Source organism: Cenococcum geophilum (genome assembly GCF_001692895.1).
Source record: "Cenococcum geophilum 1.58 unplaced genomic scaffold K441scaffold_43, whole genome shotgun sequence".
Lineage (NCBI taxonomy): Eukaryota > Fungi > Ascomycota > Dothideomycetes > Gloniales > Gloniaceae > Cenococcum > Cenococcum geophilum.
Window position 1 is genome coordinate 147,451 of NW_027137601.1, and position 19,813 is coordinate 167,263.

The following is a 19,813-nucleotide window of genomic DNA, read 5'->3' on the forward strand; positions in this document are numbered from 1 at the left end:
AGGCGTCTGCGGATACTGTCCAGGGACATGCAAGTCACTGACGCTGACATCCGTGTTGTGCCTTGTGACAGAAGGGAAGATCTCTTCTGTCTCCTGCATAGCAGGCCCGCCGATTTTAGACGCTACCGCGGAGGCAACAGCGGGAGCTGCCTCAGCCTCGCCTAAAAAAGGCTCGTTGCGGGCTGGGTCGTTGGAAACGGATGTGGGGACTGTGGAAACTGTGCTTGTGAGACTGACGGGTTCGCTAAGAGATGTGTGGTTGAGGGGTACTCGTGCTGGGACTTGTGAATGTGAGACTGGGTCTGGGGTTTCCTCAATTGGATATCGTGGTTGGGGTTCCTGCTGCTGTTGGTGATGGTGATAGGCCCCAGTACCTAAAACCCCTGCAGCTGCCCCACTGGCTGCTGGTGCCATCCAATCACCATACATGCTGTTGTGTCTTTCAATATCAGGAGGGTTGTTAGGATACGAAGATGGCTGAATAGGAGATACATAAGGAGCTTGAGGCTGATAGGCGGCGGGAGCGGGGTCCGGTGAAGTTGGGTAAGGTGCTTGTGATTGTTGCGAGGGTAAGTTTAGCGCAGCAGACATGGTGCCGTCATTGTAGCCGTATTGTTGTGGATACGCTTGCTGTGGTTGAGGAATTGGCTGTGGAGCACCGTGCTGTTGAGGATGGCCAAGTTCGTAGTTCGGTTCGTGCTCCTGATACCCGGAGCCTAGATACGGCCCTTGCAGGCCTCCAGACGCCGTTGTTAAATCATGATCGATCTCCGAGCTACCACTAGAAGGCGAAAGTGGAGCTTGTAAGTGATTGACCTGGATATCGCTTGGGAATCGCCCACCTGGAGACGGTCGTTGTGGGGGCTCTTCCCTCACGGCCTCATTCGTCATCGACTGGTTCGCAGAATACGGAACTTCGTCTGCCTCATCCTCGTCTAAACCTCCATCGCTACTCACAGACCGGTGACTTCCCTGGCTGACGCTTCGGGCGTGACGCCGTACGAAGGCATTTCGTTCTTCGCCACTCTTCTCTGTCAGGCTTTTGATGTCTTCGTACCATGCCAACATCGTATCGTAGGATTCGGCTCTAAAGACCCAAGAATGGCCTCGGTGCATGGGTCCGGTCTGACGACCTTTCAGGATAAATTTATGCGACGAGCCGCCTGGTTGAGAATGCGATCCTAGTTTTTGATCTGGCAGGTATAATGACATGACAGGAGGTTGAGTGTATATTCGGTCCGCAGACTTAAATTCGTGGAGATGAGTAGGAGACAGGACATACCTGAACAATTAATTCAGTAAAGCTTAGCAAGAATAGAAATTAATACGTACCATCCCGGCGTGTAGCTCTTTAGATATTTGCTCTTGCGCTCAAGCATTCCAGCTCTTACTTCAGCAGTGGCTGGATGATGTTTGCCTGGATACTCGATATCTTCCAGTCTTCGTAATGAAACTCTCGGGTTAACAAAATGCGGATCGTGTTCAACGAATTGGTTCCATTCAAGATCCCTAGGCATTGCAATTGGCCCATTTCGGAGTTTGTCTACAGTCCCGTAAGATTCATCTGCGTCTCGTTTCAGGATACCCGCTAAAGCGTTATATGCTTTTTGGATCTCTCCAACAATGATTGATTCGAGCTCTCTTCCAGAACCTTCGAGGTTGAGGTAAGCCTGTTCAAGTCAGTCTACAGGTTTCAAATATGCGAGATGGTGGGTTCAAGCAAACCCTATGAAGGTAGTTCTCCTCATCGATCTGTCTCTCGACCTGGCGATCTACAGCCAGCCGCACTACGTAGGGATCTCCTTTGCCAGTTACCGCGGATGGATCTGTATCCACAGCTACGAGAGCCTCTTCAAGACCAGCGACCGCTTTCCGTGTGTTTTCCTTCTCTTTCTCCACTGAATTTTTGAAATCGCCCGAAAGCGACTTGATTTCCTTGATCTTTTGGCCTAAATCTGCCCGCAGTCCATTTAATGAAGCAATAACTTCACCCTCAATATCACGAGCTTTATTTGCCTCCACCACAGACTGCTTGTGGAAATCCCGCAGGATACGGTTTGCTTCGTTAAGGCCACCTTCAGTCAGGAATGCAGTAGGAGTGTTGGTATTATTTGTAACATTAGAGACTTTGAGTAGAGCTTTCGCGCGTTGCTCGTATGAGGTCTGCATTTCCCGGAAATATGTGATCAGATCTTTGAGTAATTTGCGCCAAGCTGTCAATTATGTAGTATTAGCTGCGGGCCCAGTTGAGACATTTAACATCAGTCAAGGAATGGAGACCACATACCTTGAAACCGATTTGCTAAAATCTCGGTTGGTGTGCCCGTTGTTGGAACAGGAGTATAGAACACGCTATTCTCCTTGCTCGAGATGTGATCGCTGTCTTCAATACTCACACCGTGTATACTACCAGCGTGAATACTTCTCCTACTTCCGCTCCGCTTTAAGCTTCCTGTTCTACGAAGAGACCCTTTCTTCTTCAAAGTTCCTCCTCGAGACGGCATAGCGCCGTGGTTTAGCGTGGATGCCGTAGAGGCAAAGCGATGTGGTATGTCGCCATCAAGCAGTATTGGAGATTCCCGCTGGCTAGCATCAAAGTTCTCGTCGAATTTGCCTATGCGTGGATGCGGCCGTAGAGATTGTGATAGAGGGGATGGGTCGATCGGGTTGCCGGGGGTTGACGCGAAATCGTTGCTCTCGACATTGAAGTAGGAAACATTACTGGCAGATGCTCCATAGCCTCGATTTAGGTGAGTGGGATTGTTTGGTGTAGGGACAGAATTGTATAGCCCCTGCAATGGCGTCTGCGGTCTGGCACCAGTCATGACAGCGTTTCTATCGCTCGGCAGGTGTCGGCCGCCTCACCTTGTGGATAACACTGAATAGTTGGCTTGCTGGCTAGACAGTAGGAAATTTTTGAGTGGGCGGTGTTGGTTCCGAAGAGGTCGAAGACTGATATTCGCGTTTGAGGGTGGGGAGACACTGTTGATGACGTTTCTCGGCTGGGGGCAAGGAGATTGAGGCTGAGCAGTGTGCGCAAGTCCATTCACGATACACGACAGCTAGTAACGCGAATCGCAACGGCTGCTTACCCGGACTTAATTTCTCCTAAAGAGCGTCGGAAGATGAAGAGGGCAGCGTCAAACAATGAAAGGGATGCTGTGATCTTTGGAGTTGCCGGGCAACACCAAAACTCAAACCAACTGACGTCATCTTTGGGCAAGCCACACTCTCCACAAGTACAGTAGTTCCCGTTGCGACCTGCCGTGCGTCGTTGCGCCCTGTCGTGCGTCGTTGCGCCTAAGTCCCTTGGATCCGCGGCCCTCCGCACGTTCAACCAGAGATCGGCGTCATCATCATGCATCTTCCGCCTGCACGCCTTCCGTCAAAAGGCAGGCCATTACCGCTTCCTTTTTCCTTGTAGCAGTCCCCCATGGTGCTAATGTCACTCCTGCTGCCGATGCCGCACAACGCTGACAACGTTGTCCCACACATCGAATACTGACACTCGTCGCAACCTTAGAGTATGGCTTTTCCACACCACCTGGTATGGCTATCATGTGCTTCTCTGATCTCACCCTTTTAGGGCAGGTCGGATAGGAAAGCCGGATCTTGAACAGCTACACTCGTGCCCAGAGGAAGATCTTCGCCAGTTACACCAAAAAAGATCGCCAGTGTCGCCAGTTATGAGGACAATCACGAGCCGGTGCTTCCTATCGCCATCCGACGTTTGACTCCCAACGAATTTTCTCCTGCATAGAAGACATCAAAGAACACCAGAGCGGCAGGAATGAATCGCATATGCCATCACCATCACGTTATCCGGCCTTAACCCTAGATCGTTACCATCAGATAACCAACTAATGGTTAATTAGCTACCAAAGGCAGCGTAATCGAGTCAAGTAACTAATTTAGAACAGTCCGGAGCTCCATCTAATAAAATCAGCTACTAGACTGGACCTCGCTCGAAGGTTGTAGGAATATAATCTTTCAGCCAACATTCTTCAGCATTCTAAATTTTTTAAAATTATCATCACCGAAATATTGGTAAAAAGCAGAGCCGCAACGTCGCGCATCAACCCCCACTAAAACAGTATACCCCATATAACTTCACCAATATAGAGCTATATTAGTAAAGTTATATGGGGTGTTTTGCTAAAGCTGCTAAACTTAAATTGAGGCTCTGCGTTGACTAATATAACCCCTCTCCTCCTTAAAAAAATACCCTTATAGCCCCACCAATATAGCTCTTATTTATATAAATTGGAGCTATACTGGTGGGGCTATACAGGGTATATTGTTTTGATAGGGGGATGATGCGCGACGTTGCGATTTTTACCGATATTTCGGTGACGACTATATGATCCGAGAAACACTCCCCTGCGGGTTCAGCACGACTAGTATTTTGGGCAGAAATTCCAACATACTCATAGCAAGTAATTTGGAAACTATGGTACACTCACGCATTTCCTTGGCCAAAAGCACCAATAAGGAAGAGTATCCGCGAAGCCTAGATACGGGGCCCACAAATCAACTCGTTCTTTTACAGAGTAGGGCATTTTGTATATTACAAAATTGGCCAGAATAGGTTCATGAACAGCTATCTACACTTCTGTTTGCTTTATGGAACTCTAAGCATCCGAAATCACGGTATTTGCTAAAGTTTAGAGGTACTAGAGTCTAGCTCACCTGGAATAGCGAAATGAGACCCATGAATACAGTGTATAGACTTCATTCCCTAGATCGCCTTGGCCGGGATGCAGTCATTCTTTGCCGTCATGACTCACCAGTCCACATTGTAAAAGATTTATACCATAACAACTTCGCTTTCTTGCGACTCTTAGACTCGCCCAAATATTAGTATTCTGGTTAATGATTTTATTGCAGCGCACGCAGATTTCCTGAAACATCCACACGCATTGACATCAGGACAGATGTTGTACAAACTACTGTAACTCAAATTATTGGAAACTCGCCAGAGAGACGACTAAAGATGAGCAACCGCTTCACCTGCCAGCCTCCTGCGAATCGGTCAACATTACTCACTAGACGATTACAAGTCTAATCATAGAACGCCAACCCATCAGAATCCTTGATATACCCCTTCATATCATCGTTATTCCTGCTGTCACGTTCCAATATAAACATCTTGTCGGAGCATCCCCGTCCGTTCCTCACCTCGAAACTGCCTTTTCTCAAATAGGATGTAGCCGGCCGTCGGCTATATAAAGGTTCTACAGGGATTCCTCGCTGGTTTCAGGCAAGGCTAGCCAATCACGCCGTACGATTTTCGAAAAATCCCTGCTCCTCGGAGTGCGAAATAAGCTTATTACTGTTGCAGCGGGTGTGGCGTTTTTAATTTGAGATCCCAAGATCCAGATAGACGAACAGGTTCAAATGCGGAGAAGCCAAGGTCAGGCAAAGAGCAGCTGGTGAGACTGCTGCTTCGTGTTTATTGTGGGCAGTCTCCTTTAGAATCTAATTAGAGTAAGTAACGGTTTTCCTGATATCGATGCTTAGTCGCGGGCTGTTCGCTAGATGATGCTATATAAACAGGCTCCCCCAGCTGTTGTAGTCTAACCTCGAGTTTCTCTACTTGACAGTGGAATCGCGCCCCTGCTGGCGTAATCCAGCTTGAAGAAATAAGACGTCAACAACCATGAAGACATCAGCCTTCCCCCTCCTTGCTCTCTCCAACATTTCGCACGCTCACACTATCGCACAGCGTGTCTCTGTCAACGGCAACGACAACGGCCAACTCGTTGGTATCCGCTCTCCTAGCTCGGACAACCCGATCAGTGCTGTTATCAATATTCAATACTTATCAATAAGGATTAGTACTTTTTAATAACTGTCGACCTATTCCCATTACCTATTACCAACCGAATGGCGTTGTAGGCAGTGGCAATTACGAATCGTAGTCGTCAGCTTTATCGTCAGCTTCGTCGCCATCCTTTTGCCACCTACCTCGTGTATATAATAAGGCTCTAGAGCTTCTTGCAATAAGACAGAGTCCTCAATCTTTATCTTTTGGTCCACCTCTAATTAACAATAACACTATATTAAATTTTTATTTAATAATATAATTTTATTTAGATATTAAAAAGCACTAAATCCTTATTGTTAATAACTATTGAACATTAATAACAGCACCGAACCCGATCATGAACGTCAACAATGCAAATATCGCCTACAACATTGGAATTTACCAACCCATTTCCTCTAAGGTCATTGACGTTCCTGCAGGAGCGAAGATGGGCGTTATGTGGGGCCATGTCATTGGTGGTGCACAGGTTGCAGACAACCCAGACAACCCAATTGCGAAGAGTTATAAAGGTCCGTGATCTCCTATATGTGAGTTGAAGCATTAGTGAACTTTCCTTGTGAAGGAATACGATCTAGTTATGCTGCTGGGAAGTTTTGCTTACAAAATCAGGGCGAAAGCCAGCAATGGTGCAACATCTGGCACGAGTGGCCTGCAGTGGTTCAAAGTCTCCCAAAATAGCCTCGATAGCAGTGGTAAGTGGGGTTTGGATCGTATGATTGCCAATAGTGGATGGCCATACTTCACCATGCCCAGCTGTGTCGCTTCGGGACAGTATCTCCTGCGGGTTGAGATTATTGGTAAGCCAATTTGCTATCTATAATCATTTCCAGTGATGTAATTGGTCTGGTTGGGGCCGAATCTGACCTCCCTAACCAACCGGTTACGAATCAGGAGCTCCAAACCGGTTGGCAAACCGGTTAACCAGCTGTAACCAGGTAATATTGCATATATTTAAAATATCGTAGGTCTTGGCATGGTGTTAAAGTCGCGATTAATTATCTATGATAATGTACTTAACAGAATCGTCCTCATCTTCCTCATCTTCCACATCTTCCTCCTCTGCCTCCTCTGCCTGCTTACCCTTTTGCTCGCTAGTGTGTTGATCCGCGTCGTCCTAAGTATTAGAATCCTTCTTGGCAGCAGCTTCGACAGCAGCTTTAGCGGCAGCTTTGGCTTTAGCGGCAGCTTCTTCCTTATATAAATCATTAACGTTAGGATTAACGCCTTACTTAAAGGCCTTAGCCTCCGGGCGCCCATACCAGGACTTTAAGCACTTATTTGCTTTAATAATATCAGCTTTAAGGCGATTACTAGAGTTAGTAATAAGGTATTTAGCGGAGCTAAACACTCGTTTGCACTCGGCGCTTATAAGTAGTATAGCTAGTATATTAAGGGCGAATTAGGCGAGCTCTGGCTATAAGAAATATAGTAAATTCTAGTAAGCTAGAGGATCGGCGTAGGTTTGAGCTTGGATTTAATATAGGCTTAGTACGCGTTGGCTTTACTAAGAGGTATAGATTTAATCTACTTATGCGTACGGAGCCCACTAAAGGTTTTACTAGGTGTATACTGAGTAGGAGGTGACTTCTAAACGGCCGCGGTTGTATACTTGCCTTTGTATTCTTCTAACCAGAGGTCCTCCACAAGGCCTTATATACCACGATCTTTAGGATCCTTAGGATTACCATATAGCCAGTACTTCTTATTCTTATTCTTCTTAAATTCCTGCTAAAACCACTCCTACTTCTTATTTAGAAGAAGAACCTATGCAGCGTAATAGGCGGCGCTGTCGTCTACGTATTTGTAGTATTACTTGTACTTCTCCTATAAGGCATAAGCTAAAGCTTCTAAATAGGCATACTCCTTACTATCACCATATTCTTCTTAGAGTTCTTTAAAATCTTCCTATGCATTAAAAAGACACCTAAAAAGCTAATCTATTGTAGTAAACCAGTAGTAAAGTATGTGTTTATGGCCCTGGCTATATATAGTCGCCTTATAGAATGGCTGTAGGACTAAGGATAGCTTCTTAAGTAGAAACCAGTGGTAAGTTATAAGGGTATTATTTTCTATACCTTCGCCGCGTTTTGGTATATAGTTACTATAAAAGTTTTAAATACGTTGCTTGTAATTAATAGCACGTATAATAGAGCTAAAGTAGGAATTCTATCGGGTTGAATTGCTTTAAATTAACTAGTAGAGAGTTAGTTATAATATTTTAAATATTGCAAATATTGCGACCGTATTGCAACTATAGCCTAGGGTAATATAAAATCCGGTCCCGTATCTAATTAAACCCCTGTCTTATTACGTTATACAAGGGGAGTAACTGCGAAATTACGAAAATCAACTCTAGATTTTGGCTCTAGATTTTAATACTTACCTCAAGCTGATCGAATTCTGCCTACTTACTACCTACTACTACCTTCCGAAACTCCTTGTGACGCTGCGGCGACATCCTAATATACCTTACGATATTATACAGTCGACTAAGGGCTCCCTACTTCCTCTAGATACCCTTAATGGCCTTAAAGTCCTACCTGCTGTACGCTAACTCTAGCTCCTCTAATGTAGTATCTATAGCCCTACCTAGAAGGAAGGCCTAGGCAGTGAGGTTAACTATATAGCCAAGATACTAAAGTTAACGACGTTTCCGCTGCTTTTCTATTATCTTAGGGTAGAGAGTTTTCAGAATTAAGTTAATAGCTATATTATTACTTAACGCGTTATTAAGCATAAAATACCCAATTTAACTATTAATCCTATACTCGCTAACTACATTAAGGACTGCCTGGGCTATATTTATACTAGTGTGCTCTCCCTTAAGCCGTTGTATAGTAAGAAGCTTTGTTTAGCGGGCTCCGTGGCGATTAATATAATAGGCAACTATCGCGATAATAGTGAAGTAATTTGGTGATGTCTATAAGTTAAAGGACAGGTATATATTTAAGCGAGCTTTATATAAGTCCTCCTGTAGTAACTTCTTCTACTTCCTAAACTCCTTTATTACCTATTTGCGTATTATATTCCGTATAGGAAGTAGCTTTATAAGGCCTTTATTTAGGTGCTAAATTATTTTAATAAAGTAGACGTTTTTAATCTAGTAAAATATAATATGGCAGTATACCAGCTACTAGATTAGTAAAAGCTTAAAAGCTTTAAACTAGGCATTATAAATATACTCCTACTATTTAATAAGACGTTTAATTAGGCCTAAAGTTGGAACCGGATTACCTTTCTAATTAATTTAATAGGCTTGTTTCCAGTGGCCTAAAACTGTTAAATTACTATTAAGCGCTATTTCTAAATTAGCTGGTATCTATAAGAGAGTACGGGCTACTTATATAGAGGTTTATAAGTCAGATCCTTCTTCTTATCTAGGCACTAATAGTAGTAGTAATATCGCACGCCTAAGGCTTCGTAAACGATCGCATATCCTTTTCCTTCACCCTATATATGCGAGGACTTTATTTAGGGCCTCTTCTTACTTATAAGGTCTTTATAACGCCTATACCACTAGCTATAGACCTTAAATCGCGGTTATTTGGGGCTCTAGCTTTGCTGCGGCTTAGGTTCTAAGTTGGATTTAACTTTGTAATAGGTAAGAGGCTCTGCTGGAGCTTGCTCCGGGTTTATCTTTTAGCGCTTTCTTCTTTTATTACTAGAGGGCTAGCTAACACGCTTTTAAGAGACGGTAGGAGCCTTACCTATAGTACGACTATTACTTGCAAAGCTACTCCCTACTCTACGCGATGATTAGCCGGTGGAAACAATAAAGCCCTCCATTAAATTAACGATAGGTAGGTATAAGGGTAATAAGGAAAAAGCGATAAGGGCAACGCGATGAGGGCGGCTCGTATAAATAGGGACGCGAAATACCTGGATTAACTGCCTTCTTAATTGGATTAATCCGCGTACTACTTTAAAGCCCGCCGGATTGATTCAGAAGTCAACTACACCTAGATTAACTCTTAAATTAACGTACGGAAATGAGGTGGTGAATTAAGAGGATCTACTAGCTCTGGCTCCCTTACTTAGCGTACATCCTAACCTAAATCCTTAACACCAAAGCGCTATACTAACTATACTAGTTTAGCTGGTTTTTAGCTAGTTAACCGGTTAATTAAAATTTTCATTAACCAACCAGTTGCGAGCCAATTAATACTCATAACCGGTTGCGATTTTCGCGATTTGCCAACCGGCCCAACCAATAACCCAACCAGACCAATTACATCACTGATCATTTCTGTAAGATGCTAGAACTAACAACGATTGCAGCACTACACTCTACCTCGCAGCAAGACCGGGCACAATTTTATATACGCTATCACGGAATAGAATATGTTTGGATAGGAAAATCCTTATGCTGATATAGCATGGATATAGTACTTTTATTAATGCCTAATACTTATTAATAAGGATTTAGTATTTTTTAATATTTAAATCCTTTTTAATTTATATTTAATTTAATAATATACTATTATGGCGTTATTAAAGGATATTAAATCCTTATCGATGAGTATTGAATATTGATAAAAGCATTGTATAGATGATATGTGCTTAGATTAATGTTACCGGCAGTGGTGTTATCAGTATTAAATATTGAACATTCAATATCAATATCAATACGATATGTTCAATACTGAATGATATTGAATCTTAAAAGAGAATATATAAAAATATATGTAACAGCCAGTTTCATAGCTTTTACCATAATAAGCATTAGAGATATATACTATATTATACGTAATATAGTATAAAAAGGTGTATAAAGGTTATAGGGACGATGTAAGGTGTCTAGTTTGGACGTAAAGTATCTATTTTAGGCGACGTCCGGGCGTGTAATTGGGTCGAGGCCTTGGTTGTACACGGTTCGCACCCTATATTTATATAGAGGCTTAGCAAGAATTTAATATTTAATATCTTTTTAACATTGGATTGCTATTCAGTATCAATATAAATATGGCCTTATACTCATATTGAGTATTGGTAACGCTACTGGTCACCGGCGGTGGTTCGAAGACAGGCACGACCGTTAGCTCCCCAGGAGCGTACAGTGCAACTGCATCATAGTTGTAGGTAGGATGATACTGACAGTAACTGCAGCGGCACCTTGATCAATATTTACAACAACTCGGGCAATCCGAATGGTGGGGGCAAAGCATACACTGTGTCTGGCCCGGCTGTGGTAACCTGCTGAGCTAGAATAACCTAATTAGGGCATGGGCATTACGATAAGTTGGTATGAAACGCTAAACCATACAACCTTCTTACATACCCATTACACAAATTGAAATCAAATTAAGCTTCTACGTTCTCGCCATCATATGTTCACATCAAGGAGCTTCGTACGTCTGACTGGTTTAATCTCGTGGAAATCTTTAAATTGCAAAAGGGGCTGCTTTCCTAATAATGACTCAGCTTTACCACGCTCTACTAATAACAAAGTAAACGTTACTCGTCTTTCCCATCTGCCCAGTAAATGTATCATGAGTGTAGCCCAATCCCATGTTCCGGGTAGTCACAATCCTTCAATACGCACGGAAAGCGTGGCAGAATGACTACGACATCCTGCTGTGCCATCGTGGCTTGTTATTCGGGTCATCAATACCACGAGTTCGGAGTTGCATGCTTGCGCTAGTGCTGATGGAAGCCCACAAGGAGTTCTCCGCAGGGATACAGCGTCTCTTATACCCAATTGAAAGCGGGTGTTGCGTTGGCTGTCGATGATAACTCCTGCCATGGCGAGGAAACTCAGGTTTGAAACAAGTAGTGATGCATTAACATTGTCTACGCAATCAGCATCCGCTTTCGGACGAATGCACCTAGATGGCGTATTTTGTTTTCTAATTGCTAGTTTGAACATAACGTTATGCCGATCAATGTCACGAACTCTTCTAAACGATCACCAGATGAGAAAGTTTTGTTTTTCGAGGTGGAGAGAATGCTTGGCCTAAAACCAGTGGTTTTCGGTGATATCGTCGATCCAACGGAATAATTCCTAACACCTCAACACAATGGCTGTGGTCGTAAGAAGCGGTCTCATCAAGCAATCTGCGTAATCGGACCCGGACGACCCACGTTCTTAATGCATATCAGATCCCGGGCCGACACAAAGCGCGGTGAATATCTGGGGATCATGTCTAAAAGCGGGGAAATTTCCTGGTTTTGTTTCCTTTTTCGCTTGGTTGGGTTGAGCTGGAAATTTCTGAAAGACAGTCGGTGCGCGAATTAGAAGGATATCGATACGAAAAAAAAAGCCCGCGCAACTGGTGAACATCGGGGATATATATACCTTTGATATATTTAACAATGGTTCTGAGACGGACTAATGCTTAATGTGAAGGGTGTCACATCAAGTCCGAAAGGATTAGCACAGGGGCTCCGCGAAGGGGCGACCTTGCATGCTATCAAGAGAGCTCGGCCGAGCCTCAGAACCATTTACTGTAGGACAATTGGGCGTATTTCATTCGGCGATGATATATCCCGGTGGCCTGGTATATTGGCCCCTCGGGGGCGGTAAGTTGGTGGCACAACTCGATCCCAACGCTCTGGTACTACTCAAAGTGCACCTGTCAGAGGGGTGCATGCGTGGTGGCACGACAGAAGTCTTTTCCTCGACGACTAGTCTCCGTTCTTGGGCCCGCAGGAGGATCATTACGGACGGCATTTTCGAGACAGGATTCGGTACTCGTCTTATGTCTCAATCAGCGACAGGAGAGTGAGAAGATTATTCAGAAATCAGCAAGAGGTTATCTCATGGTGTTCGTCCGAAGAAACATCGCTGTGGTCCACATTCCGCGAGGATGGCTAACACAATATGTTTGTATCTCAGCCAGGTTGATCATTCAGTCTGCGGTATTGATACGTTTGGGAGCGTCGAAGAGGGCAAGGTGCACGTTTCTTTCCCGTCTTTTCCCCGACACGATGGGCCGCAACCGGTCCAGATCAAGCTTTTCTGCGCTAGTTTGCGCTCATACGGTTCCATAGCTTTTAGTGGTTGTGGTCCATATTGTATGGCTAATTCTTAATGCGAGGTTTGTAAGCTTGCTAACCAAGGTGAAGTGTGTCTGTAGCATCGGCCTGGGCTCTTGGTGTTGTGTGGCATGGCTCAAGCCACCAAGGAGCTTGAAACCAAGATTGATAGCGACATGCGGTAGGAGAGGGCACCAAAAACCACCACAACGGATTTAAGCGGAATTCCAACCGCAGAGCCCTGGGGCACCGGGAAATCGGCACGCAGCAAGCACTTTCTCTCTCTGCCACCTTTCCCGACTCACCATGATATTTTCCCTCTGGTGGACTAGTTGCCTGTATGAGGGCGAGGTTCTACAAATGACAGCCACCGCCCTTCTCCTCTATGATGCTTGTGTATTGCAGGGAGAAGGGTTTCACGACACTCAAAAATCTTGTGTTCTATTCCATGCTCTCACCAATTTATTTGTTTTATTTGTTTTATTTGGCATTCTATGTTCGGAAATCGTCTACCAGATCCTTGACTCACGAAGATCCTCGTTGTTTAATTGGTGTCACGCATCATTCAGTCGCTGAGTAACGAAGCAGATTAACTTTCTCTCGTGAGCACTCTATCCGTACATGGTCCAATACAAAGCCTTCACGTCAGGAAAGCCACTGATATCCCCGTCGGTACAGGCCGCCAAAATGGCGAGTACAGTTTACGGGGCACCTGCAACCAGAAATGAAATAATCGAATTGGCCGTCCAAGAAGGTCACGATGCAGACATTCCTACGAACATTGGCGTTATAGGCAATCCGGAGAAGTATACTTTTTCCACCAGACATGAGTCCACCACCGATAAAGAAATGGGAGTAGGTGTGGAAAAGGACATAGAGAAGGACCTGGAAAAGAATGAATTGTCAGCCGAATCCCTATCAACAGCAGAAACGAATGAAGATACTTCTGAACCACCAGACCCGAATATAATTTGGTGGGATGGCCCAACAGATCCTCAAAATCCAATGAATTGGTCGTGGACGAAAAAATGGGGAACAATTATGATCGTATCCGCAATTACTTTTCTCACGCCTCTAGCCTCTTCGATGTTTGCTCCTGGTATCCCAGATATCATGAAAGAATTTCACTCAACAAATTCCTTGCTTGAAGGCTTTATGTTGTCCGTTTATGTTCTTGGATTTGCATTTGGACCACTTAGTAAGTATTGCAAATCTTGCCAAAGACGCGCGATTCTAATTTGATACCAGTAATTGCTCCTATGTCTGAAATGTACGGCCGCCTTCCGTTATACCATACCTGTAATGTTTTGTTTATCAGCTTCACGGTCGGTGCCGCTGTTAGCACAAGCATGAGCATGTTTATCGTGTTCCGATTTTTCATGGGCTGTATGAGACCTTTTTCTGAACATCTTATACTATCTTGTACTTCTACTGATATTTAATAAGGCTTAGGAGGAGCGCCTCTTACACTTGGAGGCGGTACAATTGCAGATATAATACCTAGAGAAAAGAGAGGCACCGCGATGGCTGTCTGGATGATGGGCCCAAGTGAGTACATTAAACCTTGAAGAACTCTTTTTCTAACAGCAATTAGCGCTTGGCCCCTGTGTCGGACCTATTATAGGAGGTTTCCTAACTCAAGCCAAAGGCTGGCGCTGGAATTTTTGGCTTGTAACCATAGTGGTAAGATTCTCATTTCTACTATTACGAAACCCAGTTCACACCGATAATAGTCTGGAGCATTTACAATCGGGTGCGCAATCCTTATGAGAGAAACCTACGCCCCTGTAATTCTCGCTCGCAAGGCCAAGCGGCTTCGTAAAGAGACAGGAAACCCTAACCTAAAATCAAAACTTCAAAGTGGACTTTCTCCTAGGGATCTCTTCCTATTTTCCATCGTACGACCATCAAAGATGCTTTTCGGCTCGTCAATTTGCTTCATCATATCCTTGTATACAGCAGTGACCTACGCCTACCTCTACATCCTTTTCACGACCTTTACGTCCGTATATGAAACGCAATATAATTGGAATGGACGGATTGTCGGTCTATCCTTTACGGGCCTGGGTATAGGTGCTACGATCGGACAGATTATCTTCACAGCCTATGGCAATCGAATTGTGAATAAACACATAGAAAAGGGCGATTATAAGCCCGAGCATCGTCTCTTAGTAATGATCCCGGGAGGTTTCTTCATGCCTGTTGGCTTATTTTGGTATGGTTGGTCTGTCCAAGCTCATGCCCACTGGATTGTGCCTATCCTCGGCACAAGCTTCGTTGGATTTGGAATGCTGATGACCTTCGTAAGTCCACACACAAAGTTAATGGAAAATAGAAGTACTAGCGAGGCTGTTTGCTAACGTCTGTATATCCCAGATGCCTGCGAATACATATCTCGTCGACGTGTTCACTATCCATGCTGCATCTGCAATGGCTGCCAATACTGTCTTGCGGTCTCTTGCCGCCGCGCTACTTCCCCTTTCATCACAGCGCATGTATGCCGTTCTTGGCTATGGGTGGGGAAACTCCTTACTTGGCTTCATCTCGGCGGCCATGATTCCAATTCCATTCCTATTTCTTAAATATGGCGAGAGGATACGAAAGAGGTCGACTCTCAAATTGTAGTTAACTATTCGGATATTTCATGGCATCCTGGCTAAACTGATGGTAAATTACCCCGCGCTTTTGAGCCCTGCATAATTGGTTGGCTACACGAACACCTGCAGCGGCCCGGCTCCCCCCTTCTTAGCTTGCTGCACCAGGCCTTACGGGGCCTACCTTTGCTTTGTTAACTCACCCCTTAAATTCTTTGAACTACTTCTCTTCGCTGGTCTCTTTGTCCGCGAGATAAAAGCATATCTCCGATTAAGTAAGTTTAACGGCCCAAGGCTTGCAGCCTTCTCAAGATGTTAGCTGGAATTTGAGGTTATATATTGCCCTAATTGGCGCTGCCAGTAGGACCGGTTCTTTTGGCGCCCAGTTGGGTCGACACAAGGCTCCAGTGTGGTCAGTAATAAATCTTATCATGATAAGATCAATCAATAATCGTTATCAAAGATTATTGCTTATTACTCGCTTATTTTAATAATTACTAATAATTTCTTGGCGCACCCTACTATAGAGCAAAATATTAAATCTCCTGGTTTCTCTAGGTATTATATACAATTATGGCTTCAGAAGCTAATTTCTTTCTTCTTATGGGTACTCTTAACTTAATTAACGCCTCTAGCATATAACAAGAGAGGAGTTTAAGGTCCCTAATTTATTAATACTCCCGCCTACTAAATAATAATAAGCTAAAGCTTAATAGAAAAGGCCGTAAGATTATCTACTGCTTTAAGTGCTTATATGGCGCATTAGTAACTACCAACCTCCGGAATTACTTAAAGTTGAAGTATTAAATTATTCTGGTAGTTAGCGATAGTAGTACTAAAGTTATAGTATATAAGAAATTAAAGCAACTCTACAACGAAGCTTCTACCTAGAATGATATAACCAAGTTTAATTTTTAGGTGCTTAAGAAGATTTTTAATAAGGACGTTATTAAATAGGCTCTTTTTAACTTAATTATTATACGAAACCTTCCTTTTTAGGCTATTAAATGGCTAGAACTCTATATATTCTGCTAAGCTCTAAATCCAGAATTAAGAAGCTATATCCCAGTATCTTATATAACTATTGCTAAAATGGTTAATAATTTATTCTAATTATAAATGGATATTATACGGAAGAAGCTTTAGTCTGCGTTAATAAATATTTATCTTACTATTAATATCTAGACCTTACTAAATAACTACCTTCTTCTTGCAATCTGTGCTTACTTTATTAACAACTAGGAGGTACTAATAAAGGCTCTTCTTGCTCTTTATATGGTAGCTAGTTATAGTGGAAAGGACTAATAGGATGCTTTACTTCTAGTTCTAAAGAACTTTAGAATTATATAAAAGCTTAGAGCTATTATTGCCGATAACTCTAGTATAAATAATACTCTCTACCGTGCGATTAGTTAGTATCTTCTTAAGAATAAAGATATTAAATAGGATCCCACGTAATAGCGGATCTATTACTAGGGCTATATTATTAATCTTACTATTCTAGCATTTTTATTTTAAGATGTTATTAATATTAAGCAAATTGAGCTATACGAAAAGGATAAGGAGAGTGGGAAGGAACTTAGTAAAAAGGAAAAGAAGGAGAAGCAAGACTTATTTTCGCGTATAGGTGTACTTGGCAAGCTTTATAATATTATCATTTATATACGCTTCTTAGCTATACATACAAAACTATTTAAGAGTTATATAGGGAGAAGGATTCTACTTAATAATTGTACGCAATAGAATAGCTGGTTTTATATACTTACTATGGCACTTAAGTATAGGAGTGCGGTTAATAAGTATATAGAGGAAAACTTATTAACGCTCCTAAAGGATAGTCTTACTCTATAAAACTGGCAACTACTTTATATAATATTAGAGTTCCTTATACCCTTTAAGAAAGCAATACGGAAATTATAAGGTAATAATATAACACTTAACTAAGTGCTTCTTACTATAGATATTTTAATTAAGCATATAGATAGGGCTCTTATACGTCTATTCTTATTTTTTATTTACAAAAACTAACGCTATAATAGAAACTATATTGTGGCAATAAAGTCTTTGTTTTTAGAATTATATATTACTAGGTAAAGTTTAATAAGTACTATACGGAAACTAATAAGTCGCCTCTTTATACAGCTGCTCTTATTCTTTACCTAAAGCGTTATATAAATTATATTAAGAGATATTGGCTAAAGAAGTAGTAGAAGAATACCCTATTAAGGGTTAAGAAGCTTTAGGAGAAGCATTAAGATAAGTATTTAGTTTCTATATTATATAAGAAGGAGCCTAAATCCAAAGTATAGGAAGAATAGCTTGACTTGTTTAATTGTATTAAGCGGGATATTAATAATAAGTATACTCGTCTAGTAAGTTAGGATAAGTATAAGAATTACTATTCTGGAGAGCTGTATAACCCTAAGGTTTCTGCAATTTAGTAGTAGGCGTAAGAGCAGCAATAAAAGCGTTAGCTATGGCTTTTAGCATTTGCATTTAAAGTTCTATTAATTTCTACAATAAGTGATAAGCTAGAGAGAGTTTTTTCTAATGGGCGTCGTATAATATTATGGGAAAGAATACAGCTTAGAGTAAAGACAGTTAAAAAAACTAAGTGCTTAAAGAGCTAGTATCTAAAGTAAAGCTTATAGAATACTATCTGGGCGTGTCTCCTGCTATATTCTGCCATATTAACCACATTCTGCTATTTTCTGCCTATAATGGTACTAGGGCAGGTTACCTCTTACATATTACCGCATTATGCCGTATTATGCCGTATTCTGCTATATTTCTGCTATATTCTGCCATATTTCTGCTATATTCTGCTATATTCTGCCATATTCTGTGTCACGGGACGGGGCAGTGGCTACAAGACGTATGTATTCGAGGAGTCTACAAGACGTTGCGCGATCGATTGTAAGGGTCGAGGGCGTAAGGAGGTGATATACCTACGCGTAGCTGACATAAGCTGTACGTAAGGTGTACGCGAGAGCACGGGGCTCTCCTATGGAGGCCCCTGCGGTGGGGTTCCGTAACACTACCCCCCCTCCTATAGAGGTGGAGCTCTAGCGACGCTATGGTTACTATATACATGTAGAAGGGACACTTAGGGTATAGAAAAGAAGAAAGGGGGGGTATCGCTAAAGGCTTAAAACAACGTTATGTGATAAGGCTTGGCATCTAAGAATCCGACTAATTAGATAACTTTAACCGCTGGTTAAAGTTCCTAGACATCTTAACAATATTCCGGTTACGTAATTACACTTTGCCGCAATCTAACGGCAATTTACCCCTACGTAGTAATATATAACGGTTTAACTCTATAAGGGCTCCTATAGAGGATTAGGTATAAAATTTCTGCTTAGGCCCAGTTTCTATAGGTTTATGTAGTAAAAGTCGCTAATTAGATTCTTTACATTTTTAAAGTCTTCCTATAGTTGCTATTCTGGCTAGTTTATATTAAATCCTATATATATAGCTCTGTAGTAGAGCCGTCGTCCTCTACCTTTACTAAAGTATTTAAAGTCAATAATTCGTTTAACGGTCTACTCCTTATGGTTTTTGTCTTCGTTCTTGTCTCGGATTAGTATTAGTAGGGGTTTAGGCTATATCTGCCCTAATAAAGGGTTAGGCTAGTAAAGGTATAGTAGCTATAGGTAAAATATAGGCTATATCCCATAGGTAGCTAGGGTAGGCAGAAGCTCTAGCTCGTATACGGCTCCCCTATTAATAACTTATTTAATTAGGTAGGGGCTAAGGTTCTTATAATCGAGTGACTTTATAGGCCTCTGCGTAGAGATATTATATATATCTAGCTATACCCAGTCGCCAACACGCATCTCTAGTGGTGGCGTTCTATAATAGTCAGCGAAGTAGGCCTACTTTGCTTAAGCCCAGGCCATTTCTCCCTTATAGTAGTTAAGTAGATTTTTTATATAGTCTATATGCTGGTTAGTAAGTAGCATCTTAAGGCGTTTTCTATATAGCAGTTTCTTATTAATAGGTTCTAGTGGTTCTATGCCGGATTAGGGGTAATATCCCTTATTCGCGAAGAACGGGGTAAGTCCTATAGTAGTTAAGACGTAGTTATTCGCTGCGAATTCACCTAGTAGAAGGTAATCTACCTAGTTATCTTAACTATAGGCGACTACCTATTATAGGTACGCTTTTATACTAGCATTAGCGTTTTCCGGTTGCCTAGCAGTTTTATAGTAAAAGGATGTAGATATCTTAATAGAGATGCTAAGGTGTTAGTAGATTCGTCTCTATATATCAGAGCCGAACTATATACCTTAGTCGGATATAATTAAGTTAGGTAACCTATATAATTAGTAAATTTCGCAGAAAAAGGCGTTAGTAACGTCACTAACGGCTATACCTTTAGTTAGGACGTAGTGGCGCTCTTTTATAAGTCGGC

General features: G+C 42.4%; 3 protein-coding genes across 3 annotated transcripts; 2 read left to right on the forward strand and 1 right to left on the reverse strand.

Annotated features, from left to right (window-relative positions):
* Positions 1-701: 701 nt before the first annotated feature.
* On the reverse strand, positions 702-3,146 carry K441DRAFT_698795 (PH domain protein). Its single transcript, XM_067653097.1, has 5 exons — positions 2,288-3,146; positions 1,726-2,213; positions 1,333-1,670; positions 843-1,282; positions 702-781 (listed from the first exon to the last, which is right to left on the reverse strand). The coding sequence occupies exons 1-5, from the start codon at positions 2,823-2,825 to the stop codon at positions 753-755; spliced, it is 1,833 nt and encodes a 610-aa protein (XP_067500438.1). The 5' UTR covers positions 2,826-3,146; the 3' UTR covers positions 702-752.
* A 2,513-nt stretch (positions 3,147-5,659) lies between these two features.
* Positions 5,660-11,027, forward strand: K441DRAFT_577056 (lytic polysaccharide monooxygenase; the record flags this gene model as incomplete). The annotated part of the gene is made up of 7 exons (XM_067644223.1): positions 5,660-5,798; positions 6,151-6,340; positions 6,419-6,624; positions 10,106-10,170; positions 10,392-10,412; positions 10,850-10,899; positions 10,934-11,027. The coding sequence occupies 7 exons, from the start codon at positions 5,660-5,662 to the stop codon at positions 11,025-11,027; spliced, it is 765 nt and encodes a 254-aa protein (XP_067500439.1).
* Positions 11,028-13,489: 2,462 nt separating this feature from the next.
* K441DRAFT_577148 (MFS general substrate transporter) lies at positions 13,490-15,427 on the forward strand (the record flags this gene model as incomplete). The annotated part of the gene is made up of 6 exons (XM_067644227.1): positions 13,490-14,000; positions 14,051-14,188; positions 14,249-14,350; positions 14,397-14,485; positions 14,536-15,105; positions 15,179-15,427. The coding sequence occupies 6 exons, from the start codon at positions 13,490-13,492 to the stop codon at positions 15,425-15,427; spliced, it is 1,659 nt and encodes a 552-aa protein (XP_067500440.1).
* Between the last annotated feature and the right edge of the window lie 4,386 nt (positions 15,428-19,813).

Excerpts from the sequence above, each read along its gene's own strand:
- K441DRAFT_698795 (XM_067653097.1), bottom strand. The coding sequence starts at position 2,825 with ATGACTGGTGCCAGACCGCAGACGCCATTGCAGGGGCTATACAATTCT. Across the intron at positions 2,214-2,287 it reads TTTAGCAAATCGGTTTCAAG|CTTGGCGCAAATTACTCAAA; the intron begins GTATGTGGTCTC and ends CATAATTGACAG. Across the intron at positions 1,283-1,332 it reads AAGAGCTACACGCCGGGATG|GTATGTCCTGTCTCCTACTC; the intron begins GTACGTATTAAT and ends TTAATTGTTCAG.